The 25,172-nt window shown below is 61.7% G+C and overlaps 2 protein-coding genes across 9 annotated transcripts in view; one reads left to right on the top strand and one right to left on the bottom strand.

Moving 5' to 3' along the window:
* Positions 1 to 14,239, top strand: part of CELSR1 (cadherin EGF LAG seven-pass G-type receptor 1) — a 137,403-nt gene extending 123,164 nt beyond the window's left edge. Inside the window, exons 24-35 of the mRNA XM_045552772.1 lie at positions 402 to 602; positions 6,012 to 6,186; positions 7,536 to 7,648; positions 8,072 to 8,151; positions 8,539 to 8,665; positions 9,096 to 9,221; positions 9,524 to 9,618; positions 9,899 to 10,002; positions 10,193 to 10,342; positions 10,691 to 10,912; positions 11,080 to 11,329; positions 12,193 to 14,239. Of these exons, the coding sequence (XP_045408728.1) occupies positions 402 to 602; positions 6,012 to 6,186; positions 7,536 to 7,648; positions 8,072 to 8,151; positions 8,539 to 8,665; positions 9,096 to 9,221; positions 9,524 to 9,618; positions 9,899 to 10,002; positions 10,193 to 10,342; positions 10,691 to 10,912; positions 11,080 to 11,329; positions 12,193 to 12,217 (1,668 nt within the window). The 3' untranslated portion in view covers positions 12,218 to 14,239. The remainder of the gene's footprint in view (positions 1 to 401; positions 603 to 6,011; positions 6,187 to 7,535; positions 7,649 to 8,071; positions 8,152 to 8,538; positions 8,666 to 9,095; positions 9,222 to 9,523; positions 9,619 to 9,898; positions 10,003 to 10,192; positions 10,343 to 10,690; positions 10,913 to 11,079; positions 11,330 to 12,192) is intronic.
* The window catches only part of TRMU (tRNA mitochondrial 2-thiouridylase), a 37,881-nt gene continuing 14,130 nt past the window's right edge, over positions 1,422 to 25,172 (bottom strand). For 2 of the 8 annotated variants that reach the window (XM_045552766.1, XM_045552771.1), the window contains 6 exons: positions 23,728 to 23,781; positions 23,578 to 23,644; positions 22,421 to 22,521; positions 21,129 to 21,273; positions 20,711 to 20,793; positions 19,453 to 19,923 (listed from right to left, as the gene is read on the bottom strand). In XM_045552766.1, coding sequence (XP_045408722.1) covers positions 19,771 to 19,923; positions 20,711 to 20,793; positions 21,129 to 21,273; positions 22,421 to 22,521; positions 23,578 to 23,644; positions 23,728 to 23,781 — 603 coding nt within the window. In that variant the 3' untranslated portion in view covers positions 19,453 to 19,770. Of the gene's footprint in view, positions 10,012 to 11,090; positions 11,880 to 19,452; positions 20,794 to 21,128; positions 21,274 to 22,420; positions 22,522 to 23,577; positions 23,645 to 23,727; positions 23,782 to 25,172 lie in introns of those variants that run through there. The other 6 variants (XM_045552765.1, XM_045552768.1, XR_006735661.1 and 3 more) reach the window with 5 other exon arrangements.

Here is a 25,172-nt window from a genome sequence, read left to right on the forward strand (position 1 = left end):
CTCCAAGCTGAGCCTGGAAGGTCCCTCCAGCTCTGAGCCTGGGGCAGGGCCCAGCTTGTCCTGACGATAGGGTTTGTGTGTGAGTTTAGTTGTTCCTTTTTTCCTTTTAATGTGGCAAAATATGATAGAACATAAAACGTAAGCGTAGAATTCAGGGGCGTTAAGCACACTCAGGGTGTCGCCTGGCCGTCACCGTCACCCACCTCCGGAACTTGTTCATCTCCCCAAACTGTCCGCTGGATTTTTGTTCTTGTTCTGTGCTGCGCTGAGAACCGTGTGTGTCACACGGGTCCCTGCCAGTCATGGACAGTCTGATCACCAGCGATACTTTGTCTGTTGTGCAAGAACCGCCAGAGCCGCGGCCCTCACCTCTCTCCTGCCTTTAACCCACCCGCCCGCAGCACGGGGAGGTCCTGCCCGTGAAGATCGTCACCTACGCCGCCATGTCCTTGTCGCTGGCGGCCTTGCTGGTGGCCTTCGTCCTCCTCGCCCTGGCCCGCACGCTGCGCTCCAACCTGCACAGCATCCACAGGAACCTCGGCGGGGCGCTCTTCCTGTCCCAGCTGGTCTTCGTGCTCGGCATCAACCAGACCGAGAACCAGGTGAGGCCTCGGCCCCGCCCGAGCTTCCACGCGTGCGCCGTCATGGGCAGTGTGCTGTCACTCGGGCACCTGTTGTCACCTAGGTTTGCTCTTCCAGCCAGGCTGGCATGGTGAAGAGACCCCTCTTGCCTCTCTGAGGGACTTGGGGGGCTCCCCTGCAGCTTCAGCCTGGCAGGTGCAGCAGGGGGTCCTGGGCCGGGTCAGGTGTGTTCGCCGTTGCTTTGTGCCTGGGTGGGACCCTCCCTGCAGAGGCACCTGGGGGAGCCCCGTCACAAGGGCCGGGGGCTCCAAGCCGTCGGGTCTCACCCTCCTGACACAGCGCTAGTGACTTCGTAAGAAATTACAGCCACTTGTCAAATCCCAGAGGGCTTCAAGCTACCGTTGGAACTGTCCCAGTCTGAAGATACTTCTCCTGCCCCAGGCGTCCTCTGTGTTTGCCGTGGATGCCTGTGCGTGTGCCCAGAGAGGGGACGGACATCTGAACAGGCCTAGAACTTGTGACACGGTTTCTGGTTGGGGTTGGGGTTGAAGGAGAGAAAGGAGCAACTGGTGGCCGGAGGAGCTGGTCAGGTGAGAGGAGGGAAAGGTGGGTGAACCTCCGCTTGATCTGATTAAGTATAGGGGTGTCGTGTGGACTCCTGGGGTGTTGCATGGGACCCTAATCAGGCCACCTTTTCCTAGACCCCTGGTGCCCTGCTGGGGCGGGGACCTCGCAAGGAGCTCACGGCTCGGGTTGGAGGAAGAATTCTCACACCGGGGGTAGAATAGTTTTAGGAAAGAAAGTTTATTTTACTTTCTCAGAAAGAGTAGAGAGAGGAGGAAGGTGGCAAGGCAAGAGGGAAGGCAGAAAACACCCGGCCGCTGAGAAGCGGGTCAGTGTTTTTAAAGGGTAAAAGTGTGTCCTCCCCCTGGTTCAGCGGCCTGGTGACAGGAGCAGCTGTGACACTGTTGCGGGTGATCTTCATTTTTTCTTTTCCCTGCGGGGCTTATCAGAGTCCTTGGAATCCGGCTTCTGCCCGGGACTGAGGCAGCGAGCTGGCGTGGGGAGCTCACTCCCTGCCGTCCGAGGAGAAGACCGAACTTCTAGAGAGCACGAGTTAGTCCACGGGTGTTTTCATTAAACAAAGCAAAGGGGGCAGTTGTCTTCAAAGGGACAATTATGTGCCAAGAGTTTATGTCTCTTACTTTCTGTTGAGAGTTTATTTCCCCCTTGTAGGTAGGTTATTAGCAAGGCCGCCTCTCACCCCCTTTTAAATCTCTGAGCCCTCCACCCTGGGGAAGCCGAGTTCCCTGGGGGGATAGACACAGACCCATGAACTGCTAACGGAGTGAGGGCCAGCACCTGCCAGCAAGTGTCCTCGTCTCTGCCCTTGGGACTTGTCACCACTGAGGAAGGCGAGAGTTTCAGGGTGCAGTGTGGGGTCTTGCACTGTGGCCCCCCAGTTATAATCGTACAACAGGACAGTCAGCCCACGTTCAGGCTGTGCCTGGGACTGTGGTGACCAAGTGCACTGGCTGGCGTCAGAGACTGGAAAGAAGAAAAAAGGCTGTCATTATTTATTAGATGATATGGGTGACATGAAGGACCTTACAGAAGAATCTAATCTACAGACGCCTCATAGGACACAGAGTTGAGCAAGGTCGCCGGTCACGAGTGGAGGTGTGATGTGTGCGTGAGATCAGTTGTGTCCCTGTGCACAGCCGCTGCGTGTATTCAGCGTGTGATTCACAAAGGAGCGATGGGAGTGAGACCTGGGGGGCTGGTGTGTCAGATGCATTTGGCTGTGAGGGAGAGGAAGGGGACACTGGGGCTGGGGAGCTGTTACGGGACGTGAGCCCTGGGGTGTGTGTCTCATCAAGGCGCAGGAGCCCCGGAGGGGGAGCAGGTGGGGGATACAGGAGGGAGGGATGGGCTGGTGGCTGGAGACAAGGGCCTCGAGGACTGGGGAGTGACCGGCCGTGGAGGCGGCAACAGCGGCGCACGTCCATGCCGACTGGACAGAGTGAACAGCGCAGGCCAGCGCGGGGGTCGTAGCTCTGGCGTCCTCAGCTTGTTGCACAGGGGTGACACGGGGGCCCCAGTGTGCCGATGGGGAGATGCTCGTGGGGGTGACACGGGCGCCCCAGCGTGCCGATGGGGAGTTGCTCGTGAGGGTGACACGGGGGCCCCAGCGTGCCGATAGGGAGTTGCTCGTGGGGCAGCCTTGCAGCAGCCACTCACACCGCGGCTTTGCACACACGCCTGGTCTCCTTGATCCCCCTGGAGCACTGGCAGGTGGGAGCCTGGCTCCTCACAGGTCGGGTCACCTGCCCAGGCCACACAGCTGGGTGGGAGGTGGAGGGTCTGGGATGGGAGCCGGGGTCCGTGGCGCTCCTCCGTGAGCTCCGTGCTGCAGACGTCTGACCACAGGGGCTGGAGCAAAAACCCTCCTGCCCTCGTGGATGGCCTCAACTACACGTGCTGCAGACCACTCTGTGCATTTCGTGCATCCGTCACTAAACGGTGCCCTAGTAGCCCTAGGGGGATGCAAGGCCAGTCGACCCTCACATTTGTATGTGGTGACTCCAGGAAGTTCAAAGGTTGCTCTGACGTAGACCTGACCACTCTCTCATTAGCACCCTGTTTGGGGACAGTGGGCCATTCCAGTGCTGCAGCCACCTGCTGTTGACACAGCTGTCGTTCCTCCCTCCCTGGAGCAGAAAGGACCTCTGGTGGTCCCTGTAGTAAAGCACCAAGCCCCAGATTCCAGAAGACCTCCCACCCTGCCCTCACCTGCCCTCACTGGTGGGTGGGAGGCCGTGTCTGGTCAGGGCAGAGCTGAACAGGACCACCCACTTGCCACCTAGGGAAGGGATCCAGAATAAGGGGCAGGGGACAGGCCCGGAGCCAGGCCCCTCTCGGGGAGGAGCGCCATCTTCCTCCTGCAGGCAGCGTTGTGCGTGGAGAGCCGCGAGCCGAGGTGCATTTCAGAAAGCCGAGCCCGGCAGCGGGTGGACGGTGGGTGGGAGGACGGCGCCAGGCCAGCAGAGCAGCCCGACGGTGCACTCACAGTCCTGGGCGGTGGCCGGGGTGGCAGCCACAGGAGGGAGGGGTGGCAGGATCACACCAAAGGGGCAGCAGGAGGGCTGGGCCTGGGCCACCCTCAGGTCTCCCGAAGGGGTGACGAGCGGGTGGAGGTGTCACGTGACGAGAGGGCAGCTCAGAGTGGCTGAGGCCGGACGCACCACAGGGGGCCAAGGAAGGTGCAGAGCTTGTGACGGGGTGGGGGTCCTCCACAGTGGGGTGGGAATTGTGTCTGGGAACGGCCGGGCCCTGGGTAGGGAAGTGGAATAAGACGACCCAGGTGGAATTTTCCGGCTAGCTGGCCAGGGCCGTCTGCAGACTTGGGCACGTCCTCTTTTGTTGTGAGCAGTGGGACCCCTCATGACCCTCCTAAGGTAGCCAAACCCCTCAGGGGCGAGGGTGGGCACACCGCCCCATAGGCAGAGCTTGAGAAAGTTCCTTGATGAACTTGGTGGCTTCTCGGCAGCGACAGGTGGAACATCAGGCCTGTCCCGCAGAGGACGGTCCCCAGAGCGCGTGTCGGGCGAGTAAGCAGCAAACCTCGCTGCCCTCCAGGGGCCCCGCGCCCGGGAGGTTCTGCACACACGGCCAGGCGCGCCTTCCCCTCCGAGCATGTCCTTGCTGGGGCCTCAGACCGGGGAGCTGTCCTGGGAAGCTGATTCCTTTCAAAGCCTCCCGGCGCTGAGCATCCGAGCAGAGGGCGCGGCAGAGCCGGGGGCCCCTCCCTGCCACCGAGCCCCAGCGTGAGGGTGACTCATCTCCCGCCCGGGCCGGCTCTCCAGGCAGCCACGCACCGCTGCGCACAAAGAAGAGAAGGGAGCGGGGCTCCGGGTTCCAGGGGCTTGGCCGCGTGCCCGGTTTTTATGGGTTTTTGTAAACTCACAATCCTATCTCTGGGCGAGGCTTTTCATCTCTCAGAGCGAGGGCAGGCTGAAATGATTTATTGCGCATTCGTGTTTCGTCTTTGTTCTCTTCCTGGAAAAGGTGTCACGTTCAGTACAGAAGTCTGTGCATGTACGACCCCGCTAAATTGAAGAAGTCGTAGTTCTGGCACTTTCTCATTCAAAGGTGGTTTTGTGGGTGTACTTTTCACATCACCTAAGGCAGCAAGCCAAACACCCCTGTCACCTTCCTGCTCGCCCCACGCCAACTGCGATCAGCAGCCGGGGTGTGCGGTGTGGGCGCGGCGTGTCCCCAGGGGTAGCAGGGGACCGCTTTCTTCTGCTCTGGCTCCTGCTTTGTAAGGTGTTCGGCAGGCACTAATGCCACGTGATCCCTCCGCCACCTCCGGGGTGCTTGTTTCGGGAGAGTACCCGGGCCGTCGAGGTTGACGTGGCAGCAGGTGGCACCTTTCGTGTTACCCTCGAGCCTGTACTCTGCACACCTCTCCTCAGGGTGCTCTGTCCTGCTCGGGCAAAGGGACGTCCAGCCTGGGTTGAGGTGGTGCCTCCCCTTCCCCTCCTGTGTCTGTTGAGGGGTCTCTCCTTGGGGAGGACACTGGGACCCCTGGAAGGCTGGCCTGCTGGGGTGGCTGGGTCAGGGTGGGCAGGGCCTGGAGGGAGCCTGCCACGTGTCCCAGCTGGCCAGGCTCGGGAGCGCGGGCCGGGCAGCCCCTGCAGAGAGCCCTGGGGAAGCTGCTCTGGGCCGTATCTTCGAGTCCAGCTCTGGAGCACATGGTGGGGGTATTTGATTTGCACTAGTGGCCTCGGGCTAGACTCGCTGTGACCCCACAGCGTCCCCAGCCCTCCCCACATGCCCTCGTCCCACTTGTGCATGGCCTTCCGTGTCTAGGCAAATAGGCTCACCAGGCGGCTCAGTGCTGCAGGGCCACAGACTGTCCCTCTGCTGCCCCGGGGACATTGGTTTTCTCTTCCTGGCACTGGGCCAGTGGCCAGACACAGCCCTGCGCAGTTGAGGACAGTCGCGTAGAACACACGTGCTCATCGTGTGTTTTCTTTGTGGAAGATCCGAGGCTCCGTGAAATCAGTGCGGGCGAGAGGAACTGGTTCTTACTAACAGTGAGGTCACTGCGAGGAGCTTCTCCTACCCCCGGCCACACCCACTGGGCCGTGGGGGGCCGTGGAGCCCCATGTGGGGGCAGTGGCGGGCATAGGCCAAGATCGTAGTCTGGGGTCCTCAGGCCGAGCAGGTCCACCTCCAGGGTATTTTTTTTAGCTTTAAATTGATTGTTAACGTTCAGAGTTTTGGAAACATCACACAAATCCAGATTTCCAGCTTCTCTCAAACTGCCCCACCCCCGCCCAAGCCAGGCTCGCTCAGGGCGGGATCCGGGCTCCCTGCCCGCTCAGCCCAGGGCCGCCCTGAGCCAGCCCGTGTCCTGGCAGTTCCTGTGCACGGTGGTCGCCATCCTCCTGCACTACGTCTACATGAGCGCCTTCGCCTGGGCGCTGGTGGAGGGTCTGCACGTCTACCGCATGCTGACCGAGGTGCGCAACATCGACACGGGGCCCATGAGGTTCTACTACGTCGTGGGCTGGGGCATCTCCGCCATTGTCACAGGTGAGGACACACGCGGCGCCCTGCCAGGGTGGCCTGCTTAGAAATACAGATTTCCCACGGGCCACGGCTAAGTGGGGATCCACGTGTCATTGGTGACCCGGGAGCAAGCCCCGTGCAGGCAGGGAGAGCCGCCTGCCCTCCTCGCTCTGCACCCAGCTCCATGTTGGTGGAGGCCCTGTCCCCATGTGCCATCTGCACACACGGGTGACGGCTCAGTGCTCCCCTGGGGTACATCTCCTGCCAGGCGTGAGCTCCTCGAGAGCTGGGCCGGCCTTGGGGCTCTGTCTGCAGCCCACGTCCGGGTCATCTCTGGATTCCAGGGACTTGGACACAAAGTCCAAGGCCAGAGGCGCTGGGGCAGGGCTGTTGCCACCCAGGCTCTGCCCAGCAGCACCTGGGGCCAGTCGCTGGTTCCCACGGTAGCGTCGCTGACAGGTGTGCTTGCCAGACAGCCTCCTTGGGCTCTGATGTGGCTGTCCCTCTACTCCGAGGGACCCTCAGTTGCCATTTTCACGTCTACCCAGGGCCTCTGAGGTGGGGGCAGGGCAGGGCCCCCCCAGCCACCTCCTCCCCCAGCGTAGAGGCCGTGTCTCTGCCCAGACGCGGTGCTTGTCGTACAAGAGTGTTGGGATGAAAACACGTCAGAAAATGGTCCTTCTAGCTGCTCTGTGTAAGCAGTCTCAGTGCCCCAGATGGAAGACCCCCCCCCCCCACTTGTGTCAGCACACGTGTGACAACCCCGCCTCTCGGGACAGCTTTGGAATCCAAATCCAAATAGTTCACATTTCTAACCTGCTGTAAAAACAATTTTTAAAAACACTTAGTCTCTGGCACAACATCTTAAAATGACACCCAGGGAACCTCAGACCGGGCTGAAGGCGTTGGTAGATGGCAGCTGCCTGGTCCAGCGGTCCGGGCGGCGCTAACCATTCTTGTCTCGAGGACCCAGGTGGACAGGGTGACAGCGGGTCCCCCAGGCCCTGCTTTGCTCTGCCCTTTCCCCAGCCCCCAAGTTTCAGCTGCGCGTGGGGCCGGAGGGTGCACTCGCCCGCCCACCCACTCACCCGGCCCCCAGTGCTGCTCTCATTCAACGTGAGGCCCCCAGGGCAGGGCCGCCTGGGACTTGGCGCCAGCGCAGGGGACACCTGCAGGAAGGCCTGGGTGGGCTCCCCGGCCATCCTCCGCCCGGGCTGTCTCTCTGGGGCTCCGTGCTCTGCCCCCCGAGGGCCACGTGGGGCCCCCCTCGTGGCCCCACCCTGGCTGGGCCTGGGGGCTGCTGTCCCACACTGCGGGCGAGTGGCCATCCGGGTGTGCGCCCCTCACTCTCCTCTGCCTCCCTCGTGTGGCAGGACTGGCGGTTGGCCTAGACCCCCAGGGCTACGGGAACCCCGACTTCTGCTGGCTGTCCCTTCAGGACACCCTGATTTGGAGCTTTGCCGGGCCTATCGGAGCGGTTATAATCGTGAGTGCCGGGGCCTTCCCAGAGCGCATTGGCTGGAAGGGATGTTCCGGGCTGGCTGGTGTTACTGCCACCTCGGAGTGGCCAGGGTGGGGCAGGAAGGGCTCCTCTCGTGGCGATGGTGGCCAAAGCCACCAGGCCGCTCCCAGACCTTGCCCTCAGATGCGTGGGTTCCGGGTTGCGGTTCATGTCCACCGGGAGACTGCCCCGTATCAACCCCTGGAGGCCCTGCACGGGCATGTGGGGGTGGTGGGGGCTGGAGGGCTGCAGTCTGGCCTTGGGTCCACCTCGTGCCACAGCCGGTGCCCGAGGCCATCTCCCCAGCCACACGTCCCGAGATGTAGACGATGAGCCTCAGATGCTTCTAGCAGAGATGAGGCAGGAGAGTCGGCCGCCAACTCTGATTTTTTGTTTTGTTCTTTTCAGATCAACACGGTGATTTTTGTCCTGTCTGCAAGGGTGTCCTGCCAAAGAAAGCACCATTACTATGAAAGAAAAGGCGTCGTGTGAGTTGGGGCTGAATAACGATGAGCGGGTGGAGGGACAGGTGGAGGGACAGAGGGACAGGTGGGCGATGGCTGGGTGGAGGGACAGGTGGAGGGACAGAGGGACAGGTGGATGATGGCCGGGTGGACAGACACGTGGAGGGACAGAAGTACAGGTGGACGATGGCCGGGTGGACAGACAGGTGGAGGGACGGAGGGACAGGTGGGCGATGGCTGGGTGGACAGACAGGTGGAGGGATGGAGGGACGGGTGGATGATGGCTGGATGGACAGACAGGTGGGTGGCTGGGTGGATGGACGGAGGGACGGGTGGCAGATGGACGGGTGGGTGGACGGTTGGAGGTGGGGGGTAGGGAGGAGGGCTGGGCTCATCCCCCCGCCCCCACAGCCCCCTGCTGAGGACGGCCTTTCTCCTGCTGCTGCTGGTCAGTGCCACCTGGCTGCTGGGGCTGCTGGCCGTGAATGGCGACGCGCTGGCCTTTCACTACCTCTTCGCCATCTTCAGCTGCTTGCAGGTAGGAGTCGGGGCCTTGCCTGGCGGGGCCGCTGCTTGGGCAGCCCTGGCAGAAAAATGGGGCCACCCTGTGGCGGCTGTTCCAGCAGAGCCATGGAACAAGGAGGGGCTGTGGTGAGACCCACTGTCCCTAGCCCCACTGCCAGGACGGAGACCTGGGGTCCCAACCTGCTGCCAGGCCGGCACAAGTCCCCCTTGTCCCACAGGGAGAGGAGTGGTCATCGATGGGTCACACCAAGCTGCCCAGCATATTGATTCATGACACGCTGGGGACCCCAGGTGGCCCCAGGACTGTCCCCGGGGAGGCCTGGTACGGGCCAGGCTTGCTCTGGGCACTCGCGGCCCCTCGCACAGCTGGCCTGGCCTGGGCGTCCGCAGGCAGGTGGCACCGGCGACCACCGTCGGGGCTGACCCTGCCTCCCTCCCGCCAGGGCCTGTTCGTCCTCCTCTTCCACTGCGTGTTCAACAGGGAGGTCCGGCGGCACCTGAAGGGGGTGCTTGCTGGGAAGAAGCCACACGCGGACGACTCAGCCACCACCAGGGCCACCCTGCTGACGGTAGGAGCCGCCGGGGACCAGCGGGCCTGGGCGGTGGGTGCACCGCTCATGGTGGGAGCTGAGGGACCGGGCACAGCGGGGCTGCTGCCCTCACTGTGGACCTGGCGCAATGGGCAGGATGGGACAGGTGGGGCCTCAGTCAAATCACAGCCCCACTTTTCAAGGTCAGGAGGTCAGGGGTGGCCCTCGGCTGCCGCAGGGCTTCTGTTTGCAGGGAAGGTTTGCTGTGGGGACAGAGCCATCCTCTGCAGCAGTCACGCGGTGGCCTCTGCCCCAAGATAACCAGCCCGCCCCTCCCCCAGCGCTCGCTCAACTGCAACAACACGGGCAGCGAGGGCCCCGACATGCTGCGCACGGCGCTGGGCGAGTCCACCGCCTCGCTGGACAGCACCGCCAGGTCAGCCCGCCGCGCCCTCCTGTCACCCTGGGGGGGGGGCGGTTCTCGGGCCACGGCTTCGTCCCTGCTGCCTGGCCTGTCTGGGGGCCCCGCCGCATCCTGCCATTCTAGGGGACACACCCCCTGCGTGCTCAGGAGGCCCCATTTTGTCAGCTGTTGTTGATTGGAACACAGATGGGGGGGACGGAGAATCTTCCAGAACATCGCCCAGTAGCGCTGGGTGGCTGCATCATCTGTCTCTCTGAGGAAGGTGCTGAGCTGACCCTCCCGTCCTCTCCAGGGACGAAGGGATCCAGAAGCTGAGCGTGTGCTCGGGGCTGGCGCGGGGCGGCCATGGAGAACCAGACTCATCCTTCATCCCCAGGAGCTCCAGGAAACCCCACGGTACAGCTCCTGGGGACAGAGGCGCCCCGGGCTTGGTCTCGTTTGTGCCACGTCCCCGTGGTCACTGGAGAACTTACACCCTTGATGAAGCATTAGCAGGGACCCAGCTACCCCCGCATGCCCTGGACCCCGGTGGTTCCCCGGCATCAGGGCCTGAGCCTCCCTCTGTGTCCCCAACGACCCCTTGCAGGCCACGATTCGGACTCGGATAGCGAGCTGTCCCTGGATGAGCAAAGCAGCTCCTACGCCTCCTCACACTCGTCGGACAGTGAGGATGACGGGGCGGAAGCCGAGGACAAGTGGGACCCGGCCCGGGGCCCCATCCACAGCACCCCCAAAGGTGAGTGAGTGTGGCCCGGCCGGGCTGTGGACAGCAGGCCACGGGGCAGGCCTTGGTCGTGGCGGGGACCCTGCTCTCCAGGACGTGCCCAGCACAGCTGCGGCCACACGGGGAGGCCAGCCTGGGTGGGGGCTCTGCGGACCTTCGGTGCAAGGACCAGGTGAAGCTGCCAGACGGCAGCCCGTGTGTGGCTCCCAGGTGTTGGGGTGCAGTGGGGGAGTCACAGCTGAAGGCCCCCCTGTCGGGACTCTCCCTTTCTGGCCACCCTTCGGGTCAGGGCCACTCAGGAGCCACCAGGCGGGCGACTTTCTGCCTGGCCGCTTGCTGAGTGCTGCTGCTGTGCCTCAGGGGACGCGGCGGCCAACCACGTCCCGGCCGGCTGGCCCGACGAGAGCCTGGCGGGCAGCGACAGTGAGGGCCCGGGCGGCCAGCCCCGCCTCAAGGTGGAGACCAGGGTCAGCGTGGAGCTGCACCGGGAGGAGCAGGGCGACCCCCGCGGGGACCACGCCCCAGACCCAGAGGGCACGGGCGCCGCCAAGCCCGCGCAGCAGCCCCCGGAGCAGAGGAAAGGTGAGGGGGCGCCTGGGCGCCCAGGGAAGGGCCCAGCCCTGGTCCCGAGGGAAGGGCGGGATGGACGTGGCCACCATGGGCCCAGCTACCCAGGCCCTGAGAGCCAGGCGGCCCCGAGGCGCAGGGACGATGCCCTGACACAGCCCGCCGTGTCCCCTTCCTCCCAGGCATCTTGAAAAACAAAGTCACCTACCCGCCACCGCTGACCGAGCAGACGCTGAAGGGCCGGCTCCGGGAGAAGCTGGCCGACTGCGAGCAGAGCCCCGCGTCGTCACGCACGTCCTCCCTGGGCTCGGGGGGCCCCGACTGTGCCATCACCGTCAAGAACCCGCGGAGGGAGCCCGGGCGCGAGCACCTCAACGGGGTGGCCATGAACGTGTGCGCCGGGAGCGCGCAGGCTGACGGCTCCGACTCCGAGTGAGTAGCCTCAGCCTCCCGGGCAGAGGGGACGCTGGTCAGCGGCCGTACCCTGTCACCCGATCCCGGAGCGCAGAGGAGGCCCAGGCAGGGGCCGGGGGTCGGGAGGAGGCCTCCGAGGTGGGGCAGACGGCGGGGCCTGGGCCCGGGGGCTCTGTTGGCTGCGCCTCTGGAGTCCTGACCGGGGCTGGACGCCGGGACGTAGCGTGCGCCAGGCTCGGTGTTCCGTGAGCGTCGTCTCCTCGGCCGGGATCGTCACCACCATTGTGTGGCCGAGGAGACTGAGCTCCCAGAGGCGCCCAGCTGCAGCACGGGGCCGGGGGCCCGTCACTCCTCCCCCCTTACAACCTCCAAGGGAAGAGCAAAGCCCGGAGCCAGGTCTCTCGTGGTGGCTTTCCTAAAAGTCAAAGATGTGAGTTTGGCTGGGCGTGGTGGCTCAAGCCTATAATCCCAGCACTCCGGGAGGGTGGCTTGAGCACAGGAGTTTGAGGCTGCAGGGAGCTGCGATGATGCCACCCACGGCGTTCCAGCTCGGGCAGCAGAGTGAGACCTGCTCTCAAAAAAAAAAAAAAAAAAAAAAAAAGGTGTGAGTTTGGTGTCTAACCTCGATATTCCGTGTTCTGCCGTGAGGCCAGCAGCTCAGAGGATGCATGGGTAGGACCAGGTGTCAGGACTGGGGACCGTCCTGGCCCCTCCTCTGCCCTCCAGGCTAGCTGTGCCTAGCCTCAGCTTGCCTTCCCTGGAGCCCCCCGGTGTCCCCTCTCCCTGATTGGGGGGATTCTGCCCCTGCGTGACCTCGGACCCCACCCGGCTACCATCCTCACTGACCTTCCCCCTGCCTGCTGGCTTCTTCCCACGTGCAGAGGCAGTAACGAAACCTCAGTTTGAACCGTCAGGAACCCGGGAGGCGAGCCCCTCACCTCCACATAGGCTGCTGCGCCGTCGAGCCCTGGGACCTTGGAGCCCACGGGACCACTGTCCATGGCGTGAAGCAGGTCCTGGGTGTGGGGGGGTCCCCAGAATGGCCCCCCCACAACTGACAGTCCACACACAAGGCCCTCAGCTCTCCCAGGGCTCAGGACTAGTCAGCCCCGTGACAAGTGCCAAAGGCCGCAGGCGGGAGGGAGGCGTGGACTCCCGGGCGGGCGCACACAGAGCCAAAACCGTGCCGCTGGCCACCAGGCCAGGCCCTACAGCTTGCCACAGCTCGCGGATGCCGGGCACAGACCAAAGACTGAGGTCTGGCCGCCCACGGAGGCATCTCCCTGCGGTCCAGGCACGCGGCCAGCAGCCTGGACAGCCCTTCGCAGAGGCACGCTTGTCTTAAAGCAGCTTACTTCGCGATGTTGAAAGGTGTAGATACTTTGATGTATTTGTACGGGACTCTGAGGAGGTGAAGACCTATGTATGTTTTGCAAGTCCTGACTCTGTTGATGCTGAGAGACCCGTGGGATGATCTCTCACTGTTTCTTACGTAAGGAAGATTGCACAGCTGTACTTGAATCTGGCACGTGCCGACACCACTGGTGTCCGGGCAGAACACAGGTGGAAAGTACGTCCGCAGTGAGGTTAAAATCAAGTTGTTCAAAGTCCCTGCAGCTGCCTTTGGCCAGTCAGTGAGGACCTGCGGGCATCACCTGCTGCCCAGACTCCCAGCGCCTTTGCTGTCGCACGTGTCTGCCCTCAGCTCCCATCTGCCCGACGGGCGGACCCTGGACAGGGCAGCCTGGGCCCGGGAGGCTGGAGAAGCCCTGCTGAGGTCAGCGTGGAACGCTGTCGCCACATGGCTGTACTGTCACACCCAGTCAGTCCCTGGCCGCCACCCCCACCCCTCGCCAGGCCCTACTCTGGGCCCGGCGCCCTGTCTGGAGCCCTTCCCAGGTGGCATGGGACTGCAGGTGGGGCATTTCTTTGTTCCTGTGCTCTTGCTCCCGGTGGGACCCGAAAGCATTCACACGTTCCCGATTCAGACGGAGGCATGAGGTCTTCCAGGGGTCACATTCGTTCCTGCCAATTTTCTGGCTCTCTGAGACTCCAAGGATCCCCAGGCAGGCTGGGGTCCCACCCCCCGAGTCTGACCAATTACTTCATTTTGCTTCAAATGGCCAATTGTGCAGAGGGACAAAGCCACAGCCACACTTTTCAATGGTTACCGAACTGTTTCTGGAAACTCATACCAAGCGCCGGCTGTGACCATCCCACTGTGGGCAGTTGGCACAGCGTGGCCCGGGGCGCTGTGGAATGGGGCCCAGAACTATTCAGACACGTTTTATTCCAGTGTTTCCTTTGTTCAGCAAATAAATGATCAGCACAGCTGCTTCCAAATATGGGAAACCATAAAATAGGACGAAAATCAAGTAAAATGCAAAGATTTCTATAAGTCTTAAATTTTAAATTTCACTCAGATGAAAATGTGAGCATTGTTAACAGATGACTCCACGAGACAGGGACGGCAGCTCTGAAAGGAGTCCAAGGAGGGTGAAAGGGGAGCCCGGAGTCCTCAGCCCGCGTGAATTATTCACGTAAATGTGCCTTAACGGTGAGTGGCCTCCCGAAGCTACAAAGGACGGTCTCGGCAAACGCCCGCCACCGACCAGACGTTTTCTGAGTACAAACAGGGTTTTGCTGTTTGTAAGTCTTTGAACACTCTGCTTCCGTGTGGTCGCTCACTGTTCTGCAACTGGATTTCGCCCCTTGAGGTGCAGTTTTCAATTTGATCAGAAATGTTACCAAAAAACAACTGTCCGTTTTATTAAGACAGGAAAAATTTAAACCTATTTTTATTACTTAAGACTTTATGAAAGAGATTAGACACTGGAGGTTTTTAACAAATGTATATTTATTAATGTTCAGAACACTGGAATTACAACGCAAATGAGAAGAGTCTACAATAAATTAAGATTTTTTGAATTTGTATTTCTGCTGTGCGGGTTTTTCTCCCTCCCTCCACCCCCGCCCTGGCTAAGGCAGCCGTGGATGGGACGGTCACAGGATGCAGAGGAGGGGCGGGTGGAGTCGCCTACCGGAACGTTCTGTCCACTCCCTGCAGGCCTGCCGCAGCTTGATGGCCCCGTTCGGGGGTTCCTGAGACTCTTGAACATGTAAATGAATGTCTCATCAAATTAGAGAAATCTGTAGCTATTATTTCTTCCACTTTGTTTCCTGCACTAACCTCTTCCTCCTGCAGCTCCCGTGAGCACCTTAGACCTTTCCATGTTGTCGTGCAGGTCCCTGAGGCTCTTCATCTTTTCCGTTCGATTTTCTCTCTTATTCTTCAGACTTGATTGTTTCCGCTGATCCAGCCTTAAGTTCACTCATTTTTCCCTTGTCTCCATTTTGCTACTGAGCTCATTCAGTGAATTTCTTATTTCATATGTTGTAATTTTAAGCTTTGAAATTTCCATTTGGTTCCTTCTTATACTTTCTACTGCTCTGCTGGGGACTTAGGCCAAGAGCATTTCCCTTGACCTCATGGAGCAAGGTTAGAACTAAGGCTGCTGAAAATCCTGTTCAAATCCTGAAAATTTGAACATCTGGGCCATCCTGGGGCTGAAATCTGCCTTTTCTCTTGGCATTTTCCTGGTTCGTTGTATGCTGAGTGATTTGAGTTGAAGCCTCCTTGGTCACTTGGAACGCAGTGAGCCTCCGGGCCCATGCTGCAGCCCTCATTTTAGACGTGATTTTGTCTGTTTCCGCAGCGAGCAGCCCAGTTAGGTTCCACCAGCAGCTCCGCCACCTTCTGTGGGTGCGGCCAGGCCCGAGGCTTTGCCGGCTAACCCCAAGCAAGGATGTGGCCGGCCGTGTGGAGACCCAGGCTGGGTCTGCGTCCCCTGCTCCCTCCTCCTGGGCTCTGCCTCACTCTAACCCTGGGGCTCGTTTCCTTGTTCCTCTGTCAGGAAGGTAGGTTTCTCCCCAAGTTCCAGCCACCTGCCCTGTCCCACACTGCCACCCCAGTGTGCCCCCGACCTGGGAAAAGTAGTGAAAGCAGAGGGGAAAACGGGGACCCCCCAGCAGTCCTCAGCCCACAGCGCCCCTTTGGAGTCCTTGCCCGGTGGCTGCACGGTGCCAGAGCTCAGGGCCACCCCGGGGCTAGTCTGAGGGAGGAAAGGGAAAAGCAGCCCACGAACACCCCCAAAGCCAAAGGCATTTTCGAGTGTCGCTTCCTCCTCGACACACCTGCTAACGTCTGCTTTCCTGTGCTCAGTAGTGAATGTGACACAACACACCTCAACCCAAAGCCAGGACTGACGAGGAAGCACTAGGAGTGTTTGAGAAAGCGAACGCAGCCCTGGTGCTGGGAGAGCCTGGGTGTCCCCCGAGGGCTGCAGCCATTTCACGGAGACCAGGAGCAGACGGCCAGGGGCAGGACAGAGCACGCCCCCTCTGTGGCACGGGTGAGCACAGACAACAGCGTGAATATCATGAATGTCGCCCACCCACAGAACATCCAGACTGCCCCAGCCAGGCGTGGCCCTCACCGCTCATGGCTTTAGCCTCGCTCCAGACTCCGCCCCGGACGCAGGTGTGTGAAGACCCCAGGGAGGCAGGAGGTGACCAGGCCTGGGGAGGCTGCCAGGGCACAGGCAGCGCTGGAGCCGGGCTGTGGGCGGACGGCAGGCTGAGCGTGTCTGAAACCCGCTCGGGCCTGGGGAAGGAGCCACCCTGGTGTCAGGTGAGGCAGGGGCGCCGTCCCAGGATCCGTGTCTCACCGGGATCACTCCGGGAACAACGTGGGGAGGAGGGAACAGCGAGGGCGATGCTTTCACTGATGTTGTGAGCAGGGAGAAGGTGTGGACAGCATCCAGCTCTGGGCCCAGACTACGCTGTTTTCATTTCCCTCCCCATCTTTTTTGTTTGTTTGTTTGAGACAGGCTCTCACTCTGTCACTGGGCTAGAGTACAGTGCAGTGGTGTCATCACAGCTCACTGCAACCTTAAACTCCTGGGCTGAAGTGATTCTCCTGCCTCAGCCTCCAGGGTAGCTGGGACTACAGGCACATGCCCCCATGCCTGGCTGGGTTTTCTTTTCTTTTCTTTTCTTTTCGAGACAGAGTCTCACTCTGTTGCCCAGGCTAGAGTGCCGTGGCATCAGCCTCACTCACAGCAACCTCAAACTCCTAGGCTGAAGTGATCCTCCTGCCTCAGCCTCCCGAGTAGCTGGGACTGCAGGTGTGTGCCACTATACCCAGCTAATTTTTTCTATATATACTTTTAGTTGTCCATATAATTTCTTTCTACTTTTAGTAGAGACAGGATCTCGCTCTTGCTCAGGCTGCTCAAACAATCCACCTGCCTCAGTCTACCAGAGTAGCTGGGACTACAGGCACATGCCCCCATGCCTGGCTGGTTTTTTTTTCTATTTTAGTAGAGACAGGGTCTCGCTCCTGCTCAGGGTGGTCTTGAACTCCTGCCTCATGTGATCCTCCCACCTCAGCCTCCCAGAGCACTAGGATTACAGGCCTGAACCACGGTGCCTGGCCCCCCTTCTCTCTTGATCGGTAGTTGTGGCAGGTGGCTAGGGCCTGGCCACTGGGGGTGCCCGTGGAGGGAAGAGGGCTACTTCCCAGCCCTGTCCCTCTGGCCTGCCCAGGTCATCGGAGGGGTACAGCCTGTGGAGTCTGCTGGCCCCCAGATGCCTGGGGAGGGCAGAAGGAGGCCAGAAAGTCCAGCCCATGGACTTGGCCCAGTGGCATGCCCTGGCCAGCAGCTTCTGCTAATCTCTGCGGCATTCCCCCAAGAGCCCTCCAGAGTTGCTGGTGGCCTCGAGGGGACGCCGGCAGCTGTGCCCACTGCAGAGAGGGCAGCCTTGCTGGTTGGGAGGCAGGTGTGTGCCCCCTCTCCTCCTCCACTGGCCAACGTGCAGGCCCTGAGGCTGGCAGCCTGGCAGAGCCAGCAGGGCCCACCCAGGGCAGCCTCACCCTTGGCCTGCCTGGGATCCACGCTGACTTCTGCCCCTTGGGAGGGTCAGCGTAGCGCAGCACAGAGTGGGTACCAAGGGGACTCTCCCGACCTCAGTTCCCAGGCATGGGGTCCAGCCAGCCATGGCAGTAAGTCAGGGGAAACTTGAGCCCAGGGAGTCTCTGTGCTGAGCTTCAAGCTGGTGGAACAAAGATGGGCCTTCAGCCCAGCCACCATGCCCAGCTGGGCCAAGGGTCCCCCGGGGCCTGTCTGGTCCCCCTGGCCAGCACTTGTCTGCCCGGGCGGCACAGCCCTTTCCTGGCTCTTCCTGGTCTCACCAGTGAGGGCTGCTGTCCTCCCGGGACGCTCCCTGCCCGGTGGGGCCTTGGCTACAGGAAGGGGGTGCGGGGACGGTGGGGAGGGCCGAGGCTGGGGGGATGCGAGAGGGCAGGCGGGCGGGGGCCCACCCCCAGGACAGGGAGGAGACGCTAACCAGGGTTTGCAGGCACTCGGGGACAAGCACATCTGTGTACACGAGCCCCAGGGCCTCAGCTCAGCCTGACCACAAGAGAGCGAGGACCGCGGTGGCCCACGCCTCGGCCTGGGCAGTAGGGCCTGGGGCTGCGGGAGCCGCCTTCCTTCCGGACGAGGGTTTTGAGCAGAGGAGCGACGGTACCTGAGGTATGGTTCTAGAGACAGCCCCTCTGGCCCCTGAAGCACAGATGGAAGGGGACAGGAGGGGACCGGGTAGACTGGCAGCCAGAGGTTACGGCAAGGGTCACAGTCTGAGGATGAGGTGCTCCCTCCTTGCCCAGAGGGAGGACAGGGCAGCCCCTGCTCCCGGTATCCATGAACATCCTCGTGTTTCGCTCTGCGGGCAGGGAGGCCACCGCTTTCTAGCTGCTCTGCCTGGTCTTGAGCTCTTGCTCCATGTGTGGCTTTCAGGGGCTGAAGGCAGGGGACAGTGGGATGCAGTAATTCCATCCTGGGGCAGAGGTTAGAGTCCTCCCCGCAGGCTGTGCCCCACCTCCTCCCCAGCTCCACTGGAGCCTGGGTGTCCGCGTGCCAGTTCCATGCTGTGGTTCATGCAGGGGCTTCCCGTCGTGCAATGCCCCACGCCCCACAGCCTCTCGGCCCACCGCAGGCCCAGCCCCTCACCTGTGCCACCACACAAGACCTAAAGTCCGAGTGTGCTGTCCAGCCTTGGTCAGAGGAGACAGGCCCCCATCCCCCTTCCTCCTTCCGTCCCGGGCAGCAGGCAGGACAAGTGCTGGGCTCAGTGGCCGCGCTCCACCCCATGTGCCAGTGGGAGCCAAGGGCGTGTGGGCAGGACATGCGACCATGCCCTGCTGTCCTGGCCATCTCAGCCCTGTGCTGAGGACCATCCCAGTCGTCAGTTCCTCCACCTTTGTCCTCCCTGGACCCAACCCCTCTCCCCAGACAACTTCTGTGGCTGTCTACCTGGTCCCCTCTTGTCCCTTTCCATCTGTCCTTCAGGGGCCAGAGGGGCTGTCTCTAAAACCATACCCCGGGTGCCATCGCTCTGCTGCTCAAAACCCTCGTCGGGAAAGACCAGGCTCTGCTGCCCAGGCCGAGGCGTGGGCACCGGATCCTCGCTCCCTTGTGGTCAGGCTGAGCTGAGGCCCTGCGGCTCATGTACACAGATGTGCTCATCCCCACGTGCCTGCAGCCCCAGCGCAGCACATGAGTGCTCACACCCGACAAGGTAGGTGCTTAGCTGGCAGGGAAGGAGGAGGCAGCTGTGACCCCAGGGTGCTTGACCTGGGATCTGTCCCTGTTGCCACTAGCAGCCCTGTTACTCAGTCCCGGTGGCCTCGGAGCTGAGGGTGAGGACCCAGTGAGGCAGGGAGGGGACACTCCCCATATCCATTCAGCATGGGGGCAGGGCCCTGTCTGACCCACTGACCAGCTGGTGCTCAGTGTGGGCGGAAGGTGCTGCCTCTAGCCTAGAACCTTCTAGTCCCCACAGGAGCCTGTCTTGAAGTACCCACAAAGTACCCAGATAGAGGAAGGAAGCCAAGGACAGGGGTCCAGGCTTCTGGACCCTTAGACCGAGCAGTGGGGACCCTGGTACGGCCAAAGGAGAGGCTGACAGCTCTCCCCACATGGTCCCCCTGCCTTTACACCCCTGAGCCCCGCGGTGTAGAGTCCCCACCTTAGCCTGGCTCTCCTAGGCCCCTCTGGAGGCAACAGTCGGACTCGATGTCTCCAAAAGACTTTTTATTCCAACACTGTCCTGTCCCTGCAGCCCCCTCTGCAGGTCCCCTTGAAGGTGGGAAGGGCTTCCACGGGCAGTGCAAGAGGAGCTCTACAAACAGGGCCCTTGGGACAGACCCACCTGCCCGCAAATGCTTTTGGCCAGGAGACGGGCTCTCCCTGGGGCTCTCCAGGCCCTGCGGAGCCTTGCCCGGCCTGACCTCTCCTAGTCCAGCAGCAGCAAGGCTCTCAGAGACCGGACTGCCCACTGGCCGCCCGGCCCTCAGCTCTGTTCTGCCAGAACTCCTCTCAGCAGCTCAGCCTCTTTCAGCGCGAGGGACACCGGCCTGGGCCATCCCCTGGGCCCTCCGTGGCCACGTTGGCTTTGCTCTGGCCCTTCTGGAGCGTGTAGGCAGATGGCCCCAACCGCAGGATCTTCCCACTGCCCAGGCACTCACCCCCTTTGTAGAACACGGCAAACTGGAGGAGAGAGAGGCCCTGGTGTCGGGGGTGCCACAGGGAACCGGCGCTGGGCCGGCCCCTACTGGCTGAGATGAGACAGGAGCAGGAGCGTGCAGGGCCGTGCTCGACCAGCCCGGGCTCCTGAGGGGTGCTCCCAGCAGCTGCATTAGGGAGGGCAGTTCGGGGTCAACATCTGCTTCCCTGAGTGGGACAGTCGCAGGCCTCTCTGAACCAGCATCTGTGACTACAGGTAAGGGGGTGGGAGGCCGAGGAAGCTTCACGTTCCCCTACATAACCCCCGACCCCAGCCACCTGCCCTAGGAGAGTCCTCAGCCCACACTGCAACCCTCCTGCCGCCGGGGCCCACATCCTCAGAGTCCTGCCCACTCTGCCTGGCAGGGCTCCCGTTCCTCTGCCTCCATGAGCACAAGCCTCTTCCTGTCCTTGTTGCTGGGACAGAAGGAGCCCCAGCTTCAGGGCTGGCTCCGCCCTCAGTGGCTGTGGGACCTGGGCATCCACGTCCCCTTTTGGCCTCAGCACCTGCACACCAGATGCCTGGTGGGCCGACGTGCGATGCCATCCTCCCAGGGCACACAGCACACTGCCACCACGAGCCCTCCCACGCCAGGAGTTCCACCGTGGAGCCAAGCGCCGACGCCCCTCTCCTGAGCGAGGCTGGGCTTGGGGCTCTCACTCTGGCAGACAGCACAGCCCAGGCTGAGGCCTGTCCTGCCTTCCCGCTGGGCGTCCCCTCCACTCCGGAGCACGGTGCAGAGCGAGGCTCGCCCCCCACCCCCCTACTCACCTGTCCCAGGGCGAGGGCCCGCACAGCCTTCACCGCTGTCACCCACACAGTGCCGTCCTGATTGAGGGTCAGCACGCAGGGCACTGGATGGAAGAGAGGGGCCCTTGGAGGGGACAGAGCCTTGGCTCGTCTGGCCAGCCCCAGGGAAGGAGCACCCACCCATGGGGGACAAGGACACCCCTCGGAGGGGGAGGACAGGGCAACAGCCAGGGGCTCCGAGCTACCAGTCTGGCCAGGGACATGGTCGGACACTGCACGGGCAGCACCCCTGGAGCCTCCCGCTGCTCCTGGTCCTGTCCCGGTGGCAGGCACAGGACAAGGGAGTTGCGTATCTTATGTGTGCTCACCAGTGGGGTCCTGCCCAAGGTCTCATCGCCCCGGCCCCAATCTGGCCCCAGGTTCCCTCCTGCCCAGTCACCTAGTGCCATCTGGTGGCGGAATCGGAAGTGGCACTCCATCATCTTGTCCCGGACCAGCGTGGCGGGCGGCTCCTCTGCGATCCAGTGCACACGGCTGGTCCGAAGCAGGTCCCGGTACAGGGCCGGGTGGTCTGTCCAGGGGGCCTGCGGGTGGAACGCAAAGCCCCGTGACGCCCCGTAGCCCTCAGCAGAGGGTCCCCCTCCCCGGGGCCCGTCTCAGTGTAGGCTGTCACTAACCACAGTCCTGCCAGCAAGCAGGCAGTGACAGCTGTGCACAGCACCATTCTACGTTTCACCCAGGGACATTCATTTAATCCCCTCCCGAGACTTTGTACCCCATTTTGTAGATAAGGAAACCAAGGCCTGGGAGGGAAAGTAACTTGTCACGGCCACAGTGGTTGAGAAGCAGGGGTGAGGTCTGAGCCTGCAAACACTCCTCAAAGTTCAAGTCTCACTCTGGGTCCCACCTATGACCACCTGTGGGGTGACTGCTACCCTGGAGGACCCAGTTTTCCATTCCCTGGGGCTGGCCCTGGGGCCCCTGCTCCATGGTCTTCTGGGGTCTGGCCAAGCCTCCCTCTCTGAAGCAGGACCAGGTGCATCGAGCCCAGGGCCTTCGGGGGCACTGAGGCCTGCTGGCCTCTCTGCTGCAGCTCAGAGAACGTCCCCGAGTGTTTGTGACAGAGCATGAGCCGGCAGCTCAGCCTGCTAGGGCCGGGCCATCCTGATCACCACGGCTGTTCCGCAACAGCCCTGGCCTTACCTGCTAGATGCCAGCAGCACCTGTCACCTGTTCCCCCTGAGCATGCCCCGAGCTGTGACAACCACCTCGCAATGTCACCTGGGGGTGAGGCAGGCTCATCCCCTCCAAAAAGCCTGCTCTAGATGCCAGGGTCACCGTGGCCAAGGGCCCTGCTGTGGCAGACGGCCTGGTCTGATCCTGGCTCAGCCGGCTGGTGTCTACCTGACCGTGACACTGGATCCCACACGGGCAGGCACTGTCCTAGGTGACCTCCTCTCCACAGGACCTTCGGTCAATTCCTTTGTCTCTAAGTCTGATTGTCCTCTCTTGTAAAACCAGAGCAGTAGCTACCTATAGCACAGATTAAGAGATGGAGAAGCAGAGTGGCCAGCATGCAGTGGAGCCTAATAAATACCCTAAACAAAACCCTGCCGCTACCCTGGGCCACTCCCAGGAGGATGCACCATCGCGCAACGCTGCCTGAGGGCCCCAAGCCCTGGTCCTGGGAACTGTGCGCTCTGCCACACGCGGACCAGCAGCCAGACTCACCACGAACACGTCGCCCTTGGTGCCATCCTTCTCCACCACGTACCAGGGCTCTCGCAGGCCGCCTATCTTAGCTTTCTGGCCCAAGGTATACAGGAACCAACCTGTGCAAAGACAGTTTCTCTGAGGCTCGGCAGTAAGCTCCACCTGCACATCACACCGCCGTGATGGGGTGGGGGGGACTCCGTGACCACCCAGGGTGGGCCGGGCCACTCAGAAGCTGCGACTCTCCACCCCCCAGAGCCAGCCCTGCCCCTCTACTGTGCAAGCTGCACTGAGGCTGCCCCGAGCGCCCCGTGGCCACGCTCTGCACAGCACCCACCCCGCACCCTCCCTCCTCCGCACAGGCAGAGGAAGCCTGACCGGCTTTACCACACACCCCAGTGCAGCACCCACTTCAGTGGAGCCAGACAACGGACCCGCAGGCAGCAGCCTTAGTCATCTAGCTGCCTCCTGCTGGAGACGGGCTGGGAACAATGCCGGCAGTTCTGTCCTGAGCAACGTCGTGACCTCCTCCAGGCTCAGGCATGCCTGGCCCCACTCAGCTCTCCCTCCCCACGGGTGCTCCCTCGGGGAGCCCTGCTGCCACCACAGGAGGTGGAGGATCTCCAAGCACGGCCCACTGCGAGACGTCCCCCGTCTGATGAGCAGCCCTGTGCTCCCGGCCGGGCGTGCACGGGGTCCAGACTCGCCTGATCACACGCCCGGGAGGCATCCTTACCAACGGCCACCTGTCCCAACACTGGGCTGGGAGTGAGCGAGCAGCCCCCACCATTGCCTCCATCATCCAGGCCACACAGTGCAGCCACCACGCTCTTTTCTTCAGAGTGGGTTTGCTGTAGTTTAACATTTTCTCCATATAGTGAGAAAATCATCCTATTTACAGGGTTTACAGGGACTTACACAGAAGTCACAGAGAGCAGTTCTGCCAAGTCAGACAGTGTGCTTTTAAGGAGACCGTATCTTGAACGGGACAAAGCCCTAGTCAAAGCCACCATGCAGCCCCGTGCCACCCCCACTGGCCCCGCCCAGCCCGCAGAGCCGTCTGCGATTCACTGCTAAGGTGGGAGGGACCACAGGCATCTAAATTTCCCGGGTCTGAAACTCACCCCGTGACTCAAGGAGTTTAAGATGAGAAGTAGCCAGAGGCTGCATCTTACCTTTATGTGTTCCCAGGACTTTATTGTCTTCTATAGAAATAAAGTTGCCAGGGCGAGGCTGCAAATACTGGGAAACAGGCATTCCGTCACCAACGGGCACCCCGGCCCAGTACGCAGGGCCCCGTCCCTCTCCCCCCCAAGGTCACTCACCTGAAGAATGAAATGTTCAAACTTTCTTTTACCAACAAAACAGATGCCCATGCTCTGAAACGAGAGGAAGTCCGGCGGGAGATGAGCGGAGCCGCGGGGCATCCTGCGCCAGAGCAGGCCTGGCCGGGAGGGGAGGGGCTGTGCTGCACCTGACGCCCCAAGGAGCACACGGGCCTCCGGCCTCAGCCTGCACCGCGCTCCAGGGCAGGGGCCTGGCTGTCCTCCACACACTCAGACGCCAGCCCGTCACAGCGCACAGCCAGAGTCTTGTGTCTCACCCCAGCAGGGTCTGACCCTCGCGTGGCAGAACATCACATTAGCTGCCCCAGAAAAGAAAACTAAACCCAGTCAAGCCCTTCAGGCCACTGTGAGTAGCAGGAGAGAGACAGGGACCAGAACTTGTCCTCCCAGCTGGGCTGGAGTAAAACCTCCACCGTGCACTGTCCAGTGGCTTCATCGCTTCCTCTCCGGTTTGTGTCCCTCTAGACCTGCCCTGTCCACCTCTGTGGCGCTCTCAGCTCCCACCACAGACCAGCACTGGGAGAGGGCAGGTAGAGCATGGTGGGTGGGCTTGCTGTCTAGGGACAATGACTCCGTGAAAGATAGTACTGCTCACGCCCAGGAAGACAGACATGAAGGAGCAGCCAGAGTTAAAGCCACGGCAACCCTGAAATGGCCCGATTCGACTGAGCACACCGGAGGTCTGCCAAGCTGGCTAGCTTCCCTAGCACCCCGCCCTTACGCCAGGCTCAGCCAGCGCTCCGGGCTTTTTCTTTTTTTCCCTTGAGATGGGGTCTCACTATGTTGCCCAGGCTAGACTAAAACTCGTAGACTATCACTCCTCAAGTGATCCTCCCACCTCAGCCTCCCTGGTAGCTAGGACTACCGGTGAGCATCAGCACGTCGACTCCCAGGATGTATCTTGCCTTGGGGCCTTTGAACACTCTTCTATCTGGACTGTTCCTCCCAACCTCCTACACGGCACTGAGCCGTACTCACCTTTTAGGTCTCAGGTTACATGCAATTTCTCCAGAGGCCTTTCTTGGCTTCTCTATCCCAAAATCCCAATCAGACCCCACTGGTGCTCCTCTCACAGGTTCCCACCCCCTCCACAGACACTCTAGGTTTACAGTGATGTTTCCTGTCCGTCTCCCCCTGACTGTCAGCCGGTGAAGGCAGGGATGGAGCTGTGTGCTTGTCGCTGTCTCCTCGGGACCCGGCAGCCCAGTGCCTGGCGCAGATGACACTGCACAAGTCTGTGCTGGGCCACACCGCCCTGTGCTCACCTGGCACGCTGCCTCACAGCACCCAACCAGCTGCCACGGCTGCAGGGAAAGCGGCCGGCCACCGAGGGGCAAGCAGAGGAAGGGAGGCTGCTTCCCGAGGGTCAGCGGAGCCTTCTGCCCTACGTCTGAGGATCCCTCCTCCAATCTATTTCCCCAAGT

The sequence above is a fragment of the Lemur catta genome, chromosome 6 (genome assembly GCF_020740605.2).
Source record: "Lemur catta isolate mLemCat1 chromosome 6, mLemCat1.pri, whole genome shotgun sequence".
Classification (NCBI taxonomy): domain Eukaryota; kingdom Metazoa; phylum Chordata; class Mammalia; order Primates; family Lemuridae; genus Lemur; species Lemur catta.